Source organism: Eschrichtius robustus, chromosome 3 (assembly GCF_028021215.1).
Source record: "Eschrichtius robustus isolate mEscRob2 chromosome 3, mEscRob2.pri, whole genome shotgun sequence".
NCBI lineage: Eukaryota > Metazoa > Chordata > Mammalia > Artiodactyla > Eschrichtiidae > Eschrichtius > Eschrichtius robustus.
In genome coordinates this window covers 44,438,412-44,452,685 of record NC_090826.1, presented here as the reverse complement: position 1 = coordinate 44,452,685, position 14,274 = coordinate 44,438,412, and the positions used below count along the sequence as shown (strand labels likewise).

At 36.0% G+C, this 14,274-nt stretch overlaps 1 protein-coding gene and 1 pseudogene across 1 annotated transcript in view; one reads left to right on the top strand and one right to left on the bottom strand.

Moving 5' to 3' along the window:
* The window catches only part of ZYG11B (zyg-11 family member B, cell cycle regulator), a 79,332-nt gene that overhangs the window by 20,657 nt on the left and 44,401 nt on the right, over nt 1–14,274 (bottom strand). Inside the window, exons 6-10 of the mRNA XM_068539890.1 lie at nt 13,918–13,982; nt 11,165–11,264; nt 10,865–10,915; nt 8,414–8,575; nt 8,256–8,303 (exon numbers count right to left, since the gene is read on the bottom strand). Coding sequence (XP_068395991.1) covers nt 8,256–8,303; nt 8,414–8,575; nt 10,865–10,915; nt 11,165–11,264; nt 13,918–13,982 — 426 coding nt within the window. The remainder of the gene's footprint in view (nt 1–8,255; nt 8,304–8,413; nt 8,576–10,864; nt 10,916–11,164; nt 11,265–13,917; nt 13,983–14,274) is intronic.
* Nucleotides 3,818–4,207, top strand: LOC137761696 (mitochondrial pyruvate carrier 2 pseudogene; annotated as a pseudogene).

Sequence of the window (14,274 nt, the reverse complement as noted above, 5' to 3'; positions counted from 1 at the left end):
GGCTACTCTTCGTTGTGGTGCTTGGGCTTCTCATTGTGGTGGCTTCTCTTGTTGCGGAGCATGGGCTCTAGGCACACGGGCTGCAGTAGTTGTGGCACGCGGGCTTCAGTAGTTGTGGCTCGCGGGGTCTAGAGCACAGGCTCAGTAGTTGTGGCGCACGGGCTTAGTTGCTCCGTGGCATGTGGGATCTTCCCGGACCAGGGATTGAACCTGTGTCCCCTGCATTGGCAGGCAGATTCTTATCCACTGCACCACCAGTGAAGCCCTCACATTCATTTTTTATACTCTTCCCTATTTATGTTTTTTAGCACAGCATGTATCATTTTATGGTGACAAGAAAAGGAAAGATATATATGCCTTTTAAAATAAACAAATTAAAAAAAGATAGTCCTCTGTCTCCTTCAAGCTTGGGGAAGCTTGACAGAAAGAAATATAAAGACCCTCTGAGAAGGACACACCTTGTACTCAAAGCCCCACAGATGGTGAAAAATTACAATTCACAATGAAAACAATCCATAATGAGTGAAATCATCAAATACAGTAGAAAATTAGACTCTCCCAAGAACCTCATGTAATATAAGATAGTACCTGATTTTAAAAAGTTAAACACACACACATACACATACACACGAAAATGCAAAAGACAGCACCATTAAAACAAAAAACAACAGATAAGGAAAGATTTGGGATAGAGCATCAAAAGAATTATGGCCATTCTTTCTTGCCATAAACAAGTTACTGGAAAATCAGACAAAATATATGAGAGAACTGTTTTCAGACAGCAGACAACTAGCTATACAGGAATGTGATCCCTGAGAGAAGATATTCAAATGGGGCAGTTTCTAGATTGCTACGCATATAAGGGGAACCTAAAGAGTTGGCAGTTTTGCTGAGTTGAGGAGACAGAGATCAGTCTTCAGGGTGGCCAAGGCAGCAAAAATTTGTAGAACAGAGCAATGTAGAGGAAAAAGTTCCAAAGAAAGAGAAAGAGAGAAAGACATCTGCAGAGGGATCCCCTAAAATCTTTGGCTGAGTACTGATACGGAGTGAAACTCCATGAGGCCAGGGAAAGAACCACCAGAAAGCAGTACGTGAACAAACCCCAAAGTCACGCAGGGTTAGGAATAGTTCACATTCTCACCAGCCAGAGTGAAGAGATCTCATAATAAACAAAACATTTGATAGTAGTGGGGTAACTAGGATAAAGTAGTAGGGTAAAGGCTGATCTGAAGCCACTTTAACAAAGCAAATATAGGCATACCTTGGAGATATTGTGGCTTTGATTTCAGACAACCACAATAGAGCAAATATTGCAATCAAGTGAGCCACACAAATTTCTTGGTTTCCAGTGCATAAAAAGTTATGTTTACACTATATTGTAGTCTATTAAGTGTGCAAAAGCATAATGTCTTAAAAAAAACAATGTAAATACCTTAATTAAAAAATATTTATTGCTAAAAAATTCTAACCATTATCTGAGCCCTTCAGCAAGTTACAGTAGTAACGTCAAACATCACTGATCAGAGATCACCATAACAAATATAATCATAATGAAAAATTCTGAAATGTTGCAAGAATTATCAAAATGTGACACAGAAACACAAAGTGAGTTAATGCTGTTGGAAAAATGGTGCCAACAGACTTGTTCGACACAGAGTTGCCACAAACCTTCAATTTGTAAAAAAACACAGTATTTGTGAAGTGCATAAAATGAGGTATGCCTGTAAATAAGCTTTGAATGGAACAACTTGATCTGTGAGTAGCTTAACTGAATGCCAGCACAAAGTCCAAGATTCTTTAAAGGAAAACAACAAAACTACTAATCAACAAAGTAAATTAAATTTCACAATGACTGCAGCCAATTAAAAATTACCAGGCATACAAAGAGTCAGTAAAACATGATCCTTAAACAGGAGAAAAGTCAATCAATAAAAACAGACCCAGAAATGACAGGGATAGTAGAATCAGTAGACAAGGATTTAAAAGTTATTATAGGGACTTCCCTGGTGGCACACTGGTTAAGAATCTGCCTGCCAATGCAGGGGACATGGGTTTGAGCCCTGGTCTGGGAAGATCCCACATGCCATGGAGAAACTAAACCCATGTGCCACAACTACTGAGCCTGTGCTCTAGAGCCCGCAAGCCACAACTACTGAGCCTGCATGCCACAACTACTGAAGCCCACGTGCCTAGAGCCTATGCTCCGCAACAAGAGAAGCCACAGCAATGAGAAGCCCGAGCACTGCAACAAAGAGTAGCCCCCACTCACCGCGACTAGGGAAAGCCCATGCACAGCAACGAAGACCCAACGCAGCCAAAAAAATAAAATAATTAATTAAAAAACACAGCTATTATAAATGTTATAAATATGATACGAATGAAAGAAAAATATAAGCCTGAGGAGAAAAAAAATGAAGATATAAAAAAGATCTAAATGTAACTTCTAGAAATAATATATACATGTACCTGAAATGAAAAATATACTGGATGAGATTAACAGCAGATGATATGCTGCAGGAAGAAAATAATCAGTGAACTAAAAAACAGTAACAGAAAACAGCAAAGTCAAAACACAGAAAGAAAAAAGGAAAAAAACCTGCCAAAAAAGCCAGCAGAGTACTTCTGTGACTGTTGAGACAATTTTAAGCAATCTAACATACTTGTAATTGGAGTCTCAGAAAGAGAGGAGATAAGAGAGGGTACAGAAAAATATATTTGAAGAAATAATGGCCAAAATTTTTTCAAATTTATGAAAATTATAAACCTCAAAACCCAACAGAAAAATAGCCACTTGGACTTCAATAGTGAGCAAAAAGTTATCTTTTGAAAATTAAATCAAAATAAAAGACTTTTTCACATAAACAAAACCTAAATGAAAATTCATTGCCAGCTTACCTACACTAAAAGAAATGTTAACAAAAAAAAAAAGTATGAGAAATACGTGGCTAAGTATAAAAGACAAATTTCTCATTCTTAAATCTATTTAATGAAAGATTGATGACTCTTGCTTCTGGCCAAGATGGACGAAAAGGGGTCAGATTTACTCTCCATTCTAAAACAACTGAAAAAACACAACATGAAACAACAGTTTTCAAGATACTAGACATTAGGTAATAAAGAACATGACCTTTAGAGATGGAAAACAAACAAGGTGAGATGCTGCCTTGAGAGAGTTTCCAGGCTGTGGCACAGGGATACAGAACTAAAAGCAGAGCCCAGTGGGCTCATGGAGTTGAAGAGATGGAGCTGAGAGTCCAGGGAGACGAAGGCAATTCATAGGACAGAGTACCAGAGAGAAGACAATGTACATGGAGAGAATCCGGAGAGCTGCAGGGAGTAGCACTCTATTCAGCAGAGTACTGATCAGAGCATGACTGTGAGAAAACTATTTGAGGGAAGAAAAAGAGCCATCAAAAAGATTAGAGAAAAGTTCCCAGCACTCACAAAGGGCCAGGAATAGTGCTTGTTCTCACCATCCGTTCTGGAAAAACTCTTCATTCACAGGACATTGAGCAGAGTACTCAGGAAGGTCTTGTTTCAGTAGTACAGAATAATCAACCCTAGCCTCAGCACTACTCTGGATCCTCCTAATATATTATAAAAGCAAGATCAACTCCACCCTCACAAACTTCTCTGGGCGCGGGCCACCGGGTGGTTCACAGGGGAGCAGGCTGAGCTGCAGGAAGGGCACCCTGGGGAAGAGGAGGGCGCGAGGCATTGAGGCAGGGGAAAGTGACCAGCTGCCCTTCATTGCCAGCTAGGGATGAGCACGCGGCCGCTGCCCCACCCAGCTGCCCACGATCACTCATCTGCAGAAATGTCAGCCGCTGGCACCCGGGGCCTGCGGGCCACCTACCACCGGGTACTTGATAAAGTGGAACTCCTGCTGCCTGAGAAATTGAGGCCGTTGTACAACCAACCGGCAGGTCCCAGAACAGTATTTTTCTGGGCTCCAATTATGAAATGGGGGTTGGTGTGTGCTGGATTGGCTGACATGGTCAGACCTGCTGAAAAACTCAGCACAGCCCAATATGCTGTTTTGATGGCTACAAGGTTTATTTGGTCAAAATACTCACTTGTAATTATTCCCCAAAACTGGAGTCTGTTTGCTGTTAATTTCTTTGTTGGGACAGCAGGAGCCTCTCAGCTCTTTCGTATTTGGAGATATAACCAAGGATTAAAAGCTAAAGCAAACAAAGAGTTCTGATCACCCTAACAACCTAGATGTGGACATAACCACTGGGACCTAGTTTGATTTATTATTCAGTTGTCAGTGAGGTGATGGTAACTGTGTTAATGTTTGTAATGCATAAAATCTAACTGTAATTGGGAGGTAGCACTTGATTCAACAGAAAAATAAAGCAAACTTTTAATAATAAAAAAAAAAGCAAGATCAAATAGGATCAAACTGTTTAAAAGTAAGTCAATTAATCCCAGAACAAAATTCAAGAATATTTAATAGGAAAATAAAAATATCCAGCATCCAACAAGGTCAAATTCACAATGTTTGGCATCCAATCAAAAACTACCTGGCACGCAAAGTGGCAGGAAAATGCAACTCTAAAGGAGGGGAATAATCAATCATTTGAAATTTACCCAGAACTAACAAGGATGTTAAAATTAGTAGAGAAGGACAGTAAAACAGTTATTACAAACATATTTCATATGTTCAAAAAGTTAAGTAAAAATATGGAAGATATAAAAAAGACCCAAAATGAAGTTCTAGAGGAGAAAATTACAATGTCTAAAGATAAAAACTACACTAGCTGGGATTAACGGCAGATTAGACACTGCAGAAGAAACAATTACTGAATTAGAAGGCATAGCAATGGAAACAATTCAAACTTAAATGTACATAGAGAATAGAACAAAGAAAAATTTAAAAGCACCAATAAGTTGTGAATTTCAAGCAGCTTAATATATGAGAAATTGGAGTCTCCAAAGGTCTCCAATGGGTTGGGGTGAAGGCGGTGCAAAACTTTTTTTTTTGAAGAAATAATGGCCAAAAACTTTTCAAACTTTAAAACTATAAACCAAGAAGTTCAATGAATCCCAAACACAGGAAGCATGAAGTAAATTACACTAAAATACATCATAATCAAATTACTCAGAACTGTTGTTGCTAATCCTAAATCTTAAAAGTAGCTAGAGGAAAAAATCATATACATATAGAGGAATAAAGATAACAATGACATCAGCTTTCTCACTGGAAAGATGCAAATCAGAAAAAAGGTAACAAACATCTTTAAAGTACTGTCAACCTAGAATTCTACACCTGGCAAAAAAATCTTTCAAAAATGAACGTTAAATAAATAAAGATGTTTGCAGACATACAAAAGCTGAAGAATTCATCAGCAGCAGACCCACACTACGAAATACGTTAAAGGATGTTTTTTAGGTAGAGGGAAAATGAGAGCAGTTGGAAGTGTGGATCTACACAAAGGAAAGAAGAGCATCAGAAATAGTTAACTAGTTGGGTGAACATACAAATTTTTAAAAATTATTTAAATCTCCTTAAAAGATAACTGATATTAAAAAAAATGTTTATGTGGTTTATTACATATATAAAATAAAATGCATGACAATGATGACATAAAGGAAAGAAGAGCAGAAATGGACATCTACTATTATAAGGTTCTTATACTATATATGAAATTATATAAAATCTCTTAAAGGGAGACTGTGATTAAAGATGTACGCTATAAACCCATAACAATCATTAACACAACAAATTAGAGTAATAGCTAATAAACCAAGAAAGGGGATCAAGCGGAATTATAAAAAAATACTCAATTAAGCCTTTTTTTTAAGGCAGAAAAAGAGGAAAAAACAAAGAACAGATAGGACAAAGAGAAAACAAATACCAAGTTGATGAATTCAAATCTAACCACACCAATAATTACATTAAATGTAAATAATCCAAACAGTCCAAATAAAAAGGAGAGATTCTCATATTGGATTAAAAAGCAGGGTGCAAAGTATATGCTGTCTATAAGAAACACACTTTAAATATAAAGACAAATATAGGTTAAAAGTAAAAGGACGGAAAAAGATAAACCATGGTAACATTATTCAAAAGAAAGCTGGAATAGCTATATTAAGGAGACAAAGGAGATTTCAAAGTAAAGAATATACCAGGTCATTTCATAATGATAAACGGGTCAATTAATTAAGAGGGCATAGGGCTTCCCTGGTGGCGCAGTGGTTGAGAATCTACCTGCCAATGCAGGGGACACGGGCTCGAGTCCTGGTCTGGGAAGACCCCACATGCCGTGGAGCGACTAGGCCCGTGAGCCACAACTACGGAGCCTATGCGTCTGGAGCCTGTGCTCCGCAACAAGAGAGGCCGCTACAGTGAGAGGCCCGCGCACCGCGATGAAGAGTGGCCCCCGCTTGCCACAACTAGAGAAAGCCCTCACACAGAAACGAAGACCCAACACACCCATAAATAAATAAGTAAATTAATTAGTTAATTAAAAAAAAAAAGAAAATTGATCATTAAAAAAGAAAAAAAATTAAGAGGGCATAGCAATTCTGTTTATGAACCTAATAACAGAACTTCAAAATACAGGAAGCAGAAACTGATAGAAGATGATAATTGCTAGAACAAGTAGGCAGAAAATCAGTAAGCCTGTGGTAGACTTGAATAATATCAACCTACTAGACCCAACTGACATTTATAGAACACTCTAACAATAGCAGAATATACATTCTTATCAAGTGCACAGGGAAGACTTACCAGGATAGACCATATCCTGGGCCACACACAAGTCTCAATAAATTCAAAAGGACTCAAAACAAAGTATGTTCTCTGACCATGAAAAATTAAATTAGAATCTATATCTCAAAATAAATTATTGAAAAAAATTCAATCACAAAGTAATGGAGAAAGATATGGAAGGAAGCACACCAAGTTGTATTAATATTAATTACCTCACAGAGATGAAAATAAAGAAATGTTGGGGACAAAACCTTAAACTTTTTAAATACATTTTGCACTGTTTCACTAGCTACAATAAGCATGTATTCTTTTCTTATTTTTTTTAAAATATTTATTTATTTATTTGTTTGTGGCTGTGTTGGGTCTTTGTTGCTGTGCACGGGCTTTCTCTAGTTGCGGTAAGCGGGGGCTACTCTTCATTGAGGTGCACGAGCTTCTCACTGCAGTGGCTTCTCTTGTTGCAGAGCATGGGCTCTAGGCATGTGGGCTTCAGTAGTTGTGGCATGCGGACTCTAGAGCGCAGGCTCAGTAGTTGTGGCGCGCAGGCTTAGTTGCTCTGCGGCATGTGGGATCTTCCTGGACCAGGGCTCAAACCCGTGTCCCCTGCATTGGCAGGTGGATTTTTAACCAGTGCACCACCAGGGAAGTCCCCAGCATGTATTCTTCATGAAATTTTTTTAAAAAGCATTTTTTAAGCCCTATAAGATCTCTCTGAATATTTAAAATCAATTCCCTTTTACCTTTTATAATGACTTGAGTCAAATTGTGTATCTAATAATCTACAAACCCAGAATAAAACAATCAAATACTATAATTTACTTAATACTTCTCCATTACTGGGCATTTAGGTAGTTTTACATTTTCTGCTTTATATAATTAAAACTACAGTAAATAGTCTTCCTTAAATGCCAGCCCTCAGTTTTCCCAAAAATCCATCTTTCATACTCCTGCATCTAGAAAACAAACACTAATCTATGCCTCCTGTGATCTAATCCCTCAAGAGCAGAGGTCTGCTTTGAAATGGGCTTTACCATATGGGTACTTTTCCTGTTGCAGTGATTAAAGGTGATAAAATATCTGATCTTCACCTTTGTCTAAAAATCCTAGAGGGCTCACTTTAACATATATCCAGTATATTTATGGAATATCTGATTTGTTAAACAGTTGTTTAAGCGGTAATTATCAATTACCAAACATAGAATCTAAGAACACTTGTAGGTTAGTGACATTTTTCATGTCACATTTTTCATTTTCATTTTTTTTCTGATTATACAAGTAAAATATGCTCACAGTGAAGCTTTGTACTATACCAAAATATATTAAAAAAAAGTATGTAATTTATATCTTTCCTTTTAGTGTGGTGAAAATCTTAATATGTATACATAGTTTTGTAGTCTGCTTTTTTCACTTAATTATATTATATATATTTTCTAATGTCATTAAGTGTTTACAAATAGAGTAGCATCTTTCTATGTATTACCTCAGATGGAAAATAATTACAGCTTGAAATTAGCAGGAAATGCTTATATCTTACCAAAAGTCCTAGGACTTTCTGTTGAATGGATGACTCAGTTGGGAATGACTGTAAAAAGAACGAGAAACCTATAACTAAAGAACCAAATATAATAAATAAATGCTCAAATCTATCAATAAATGAATGTCAAAAACTGTAGGCTAAATTCCCATTCTAACCTCTAGAACCCTCATGAAGAGTTCCAACCCTTGATTTTCAATAAAGTGTCTGCAAGTGGTTGGAGATTCATCTGTGAGGTTCCAAAGTGCACTCAAAGTAAACTTCAAAGTAGTGTCCACTGAATTTTGATTGGTTTTCTGCTTCACTATTTGAAGAAGTTGCTGAAAGGAGGAAAATAGAATTAATTTCTAATTACTGGTAATAACAGTGACTAACAAGTCCATGAGGATTAGTTTCATGGCTTCAAACATTTCCTATAAAGGTTCTTAAAAGGACAACAAACAGCCTCTTGGATCAGACTTTTCCTTCAACAAGAAAAAAATAGAGGATTTTCATAAATACTTTTAAAATATTCTGATCATACCTATAATCTAATCGCCTGTAAATAAAATGAAAAGCAAGATGATTAAAGCTTAGGACCAAGTATCTTACCCAACGGGTCACAACATATACTCATTTCAGATCCTGGGATAAAAAAGGTGGAGGGGGTGAAGAGGGAATGAATCTAATATTTACTACACATCAGCAAATCATATCCTATATTGTAATATTGTCATCCCCATTTTTCAGGAGAGGAAATTGAGTCCAAGAAATGTTAAGTAATTTGATCAGAGTCAACTTAGTAAGAGAAAGTAAGAACTGGAAGACCTAATTCTCTCTAACTCCAAGTTTTCCTTAAGAAAAAAAGAAAGGACAAACTACATACAATAGTAAGAGAATTAAAGTCTAAATTGGATTTAAATAAGATAATAGCTTTGAAATTCCATTTGTAAATTATTTCTATCATAGCTTTAACCTAAGAAATTTAAGCTTGAAAAAGAAATATTTTAAGACCTACATGGGGCATACATAATTCCATTTTTAGTTTACACTTTTGAGGGTAAAAGGGAGCTCTGCAACAACAGATACAAGTAACATTAACGAACACTATTACTTAAAGTTATGTACAATTCAGGAAAAAATTTTTAAGAAACACAAACATCTAGTTGCAATTATGTAACTTAATAGCATAGTGGCTAAGAGTGTGGCACTAGAATTGGGCTACCTGAGCTTAAATATAATCTCTGCATCTGACTAACTGTGTAGCCTTGTTTGCCAATTTAACTCTGTTTCCTCATCTGTAAATTGCGGGTGATAATTAAGGGCTTAAAAAAAAAGTTAGCTAGCATCATCATTACTACTACTATTAATTCCCGCTAATTCCTATTTAAACTAAACAATTTTCTCCCAAAGCATATGAGTGTACTACTTCCTTAATATCTTTGAGTACACCTCCTGCCAAAATTACTGAAACACATGTACAGCAATAAAAAGCCATTTTTTAAACTAAAATGTCATCCCTGAAAAGAGTAAAAATAAATAAAATCAGCATCCTTTTCTACTCATCTAACATACGTATCGTATTTTGTGCTAGGCACTTAGCATATTCCTTCAATTAATCTTTTTTTCCTTTTTATTTAATCTTCATAACAACTGTATAAAGCATTTTATCATCCCTAAGAAAATTTAGGTGACTTGTCTTAAATCACACAGCTAGTAAGTGATAGAACTGGGAATAAGCCCAGATATATTGACTACTCCTTCCTTAATACCATCACAGCCTTTACCTCTTTTTACACTGCTTTTTTCACTCATATCACTCTTATTATTATATATTTATTAGACTGCATTACTGTATTACGACCAGGTCTACATAGCTATTTTCTCTACTACACTGTGAATTTCTTATGGACAGGAATTATAGATATAATTCAGTGTAGATCCCTAACACCTAGTAAGGTGGTAGGTACCTGATGAGTATCCTATACATATTTACCAATGAGTGACTTACTTTCTCATTACATACATAATTTGTAAGTTATAGAAAAAGGGAGTCTCTCATTTGACTTTTCCATCTACTATTATTATTCAAACATCTCACGCCAGGATTGTAACAAGCAGCTCCTAAGTGGACTTTTTCCTTCAGTCCTCCCTAAGGCATGGTTTAAATTTATTCTCTTTAAAGCTTTTAACCTTTCACTGTTCACTACATTAAGTCCTCAAATGAAGCAAGTAAAATCATATATCAGCTATTTACATTATCTTCTTCCCTAAAGCATCTAGCACAACCTTATGCCTAAAATAGAGACTCTACATTTTCTTCATAAATAACAAAATCACAGAATTTTAGAACTAGATAGGATCTTAAGGTTTATTCAGGCCCCAATGGTCCAGGTAATTTATCTAAATTCACAAAGTGAGTTTACAAGTTAGATCCCAGGTCATCTGACTCCTAGTTCAGGGCTCTTTCCATCTCTGTTAATGAGTAAAGCTGCCTCAATGAAGAGAAATTAATTCACTCACTTAGAAGTAACAAAAATAATCTTTTAAAATATAAAATGTCAGAAGATACACAACACTGCCTGAAAATAATGCAAATGAAAACTGTTTAGGAGTCTGTACAGACTTACCCTGACAATGAAGAGTTCAGCACCAAGCTGTGCAGTTTGTTCTGTAGAAAGCTGCAAGCAAGCAGAAGACAAAGTAAATGTCCAAGAATTCACCAGTGTGAGTTTAATATCATTCACTGTAACAGACTCCAAAGGTCAGACTAAAATCTCTGATCAACCTGGAATTCCACAATACCGAATACAGCTTGTGTAAGTTACCTGGCTTACCAAAACCTCACTGGCACACAGATTTGGGGAAAAATAGTAACTGTCATGGGAAATAGTTTCCTACAGAAAATTATTCAACAAGAGTTCAGGCACCTTGGCAGCCAGGATGGAAATGATTGCAACTGCCATCCTTTGCATGTTTTGATCCTCATGGTTGCAGAGCCACTGCATGACAAGCTTGGCTGCTTCAAACCTGAAAACACACAGAGTTTCATAAATTAATCCTGGAGGCCCCAGGCATAGTTTCAAAGCTCCAGCTGGGAACTGATGCTACAATTTAGGTAGGTGAGAAGGAAAGGGAAAATTCCTCCTAATTGATAAGAGAATAACAAGTGCACTTAGTGTTGTGGGATGGTGTCATTATTAATTCTGACAACACTTTGTAAAGGAACAAGAGTTTGGAAAATATGGTCAAAAATATCTGGCATTCATCTTCTAGAATTACAACATATTTCTATTCTGTAGTGATTTCTATACTATAGCAATAATTTAAAGTATTTTCTGGGTTCCTCCCAGTACCTAGCACAATGGGAACATTCATTCATTCACTCCGAAACATTTATTGAGCTCCTGTTTTTTGCTAGATACTGTTCTTGGTGCTGGAGAGAGGGTAGAGAACAAAACAGAAAATATCTCTACTCTCATTAGAGCTTACAGATAGTGGGAAGACAGATAATAAATAAATAAGTAAAATATATGGTTTGCTTAGGTACTGACATATGCTATAGAGAAAAAAAAGAAAGCAAGAAAAGAGAGGATATGACATGTGGAAACTTTATTAGTCCCCAAACATGCCCATAATTATGAGGTAATATAGCCTGGTAGTTAAGAGCAGATTCCAAAGTTCTTTGAATTTTGGGGTTGGAATTCTAGCTCTATCTAATGTTAATGACAATAATAAAATAAACTATTTTATCATGTGAGGCAATGCAGTCAGGTCATTAAGAACATGATACACTTTGGAATCAGCCTGCATTCAAATATCACCTTCACCATTTACTAACTTTGGGACCCTGGGCAACTTCCTTAATCTCTCTGAACTTCAATTTTCTTGTCTGTAAAATAATATGATCTATTCCATAGGACTGCTGTATATGATATCACACATAAAGCTTAAGACTTAGTACAGAACTTGGCACATTCCAAACTTTTGGTAAAGGTTAATTTTTTACTAGTATTGTCTTCCTCTGTGCCTTTATCTGTGTAGTTCCCAAAACACAAAACAATCAACTCAACCAGCTTTCATTTTCAAGGCAATATGGCATGGATATAAAAAGTAGAAGCTCTGGAGTCAGTCTGGATTTAAATCTAAATTCTGCTACTTACTATCTTATCACCTTGAGCAAGTTACTAAACTTCTCTGTGCCTCTGTTTCCTCATCTGTAAAATGAAGATTACAAGAGTAACAATTTCACAGGGCTGCTGTAAGGACTGAATAAGCATATGTAAAACACTTAGCACAGTGCCTGATAAGTGCTTCATACATTAGTTGTTATCTTTATTATCTTAAATACCATCACTAACATGAAATCTTTAATGATCACCAAGCAGATGGAATCTTTCCCTCTTTGCTTGGGGGCCCAGTACATTCTGTCATCCTCTTCTATGAATGATTGTCTTCTATTATACTCATAATTCATTCATTCATCCATCCATCCATTAAACATCCACTTAAGTACTAAGTACTAGGGGCAAGATGAACCAATCACCGTCTCTTACCACAAAGAAGCTCAATTCTAGCAGAGTGCACAGGCTACATCAAGGGCAAATGATAGCCTACCTTGAGTGATCTTAATAGCTGTGGGCCCAGCTGCCTGTTTTCTAAAGTTTTATTGGAACATAGTTATCCCCATTTGTTTATAAAGTGTCTATGGCTGCTTTGGAGGTACAACGGCAGAGTTAAGTAGGTCCAACAGAGACCCAATGGCTCACAAACCTAGAACATTTATTATCTGGCCCTTTAAGAAAAAGTTTGCCAACCCTGGGGTAGTTTATAATTTTCTTTGGGAGATTATGTCTTTTCTACCTATGACTTTATGTGATCAATACAGATGCTCAATATATTTATAAAATAAAATTAGCAATCTACATGAGATATATGTAGTTATATTTTTATCCAAACTATTTATTTCAAATAGTAAATGGAATACTTCATTGCCTCAGCCATGCCAGTTAACAGTGTACTGTTACCCAAATAAAAGTAATTCACAGTAAAATTACTGCTTGAGAAAGACATTTCTCATTAAATCATAAAGTATAAATTTCTTCTTCAAAATACCATCATTAAAAAATTATATTTTAAAATAGTAAAATGAAAAAAAAAAAAACCTGTTTAGCTCCCAAATCACATCTTAGAAAACAAGGAAACCCTTTATACTTACTGGAATCCAGCTATATGGTCTCCCTTAACCTCTGCTTAAAAAGTTTCTTCTATAATTAAATATCAAATAGCAATAATAATGAGGTATGATACAGAGAAAAGAACACTGGGCCTAGAAGACTTGAGTCTTTCTAGGTTAGCAGTTACTAGTCACAAAACCACGGGCAAGACACTGAATTTCTATATGCCTCAATTTCTTCAGCCCACAATATTGTGCAGATATTCTAAAAACTATAATCAATATAAATTCTTATGCAAAGGGCTATGAAAACAGGGGCCAATCTGTTATCATGAATGTCAAAGCACTAAATTAGAGAAAGTAGATTTAGCATTCTATAAGGCAACGCACAATCCCACCCACTTGACTAATTGTACACCAGGAATATCCTGAATGGTAAGAAATGACCCAAGACATATTTCTAAAATTCCATTTTGCCCCATTTTAAGTTCTAGTGCTATCACTTGCCTGTTAAATGGAACATCTTGAAGAATTCGATCACTGCAAAGTGAAAGGAGGCAATTCTTCTGTAACTAAAGAACCAAAGGGAGAAAAAAAATCCTGAATAAAATATTATTTTATTTTTTAAATAGGGGTAGACTCTATAAAAAAAGAAAGATTGATAAAACACCACTTATTTCTTAAAACCTTTATTCTGCCCACCTACTGTTCAAAGACTGACTTCCACTGGGCCCATATAAGTTTACTTGCACATTTTTTTTAATCTTTTCTATTACATGAGAAATAGGGTAATAAATAGGATAACTCCAGCTAATCTCCCTCCCTTCTGGTGGCCTTTGGGTGGGTCTTATTTTGTCTTCTGTT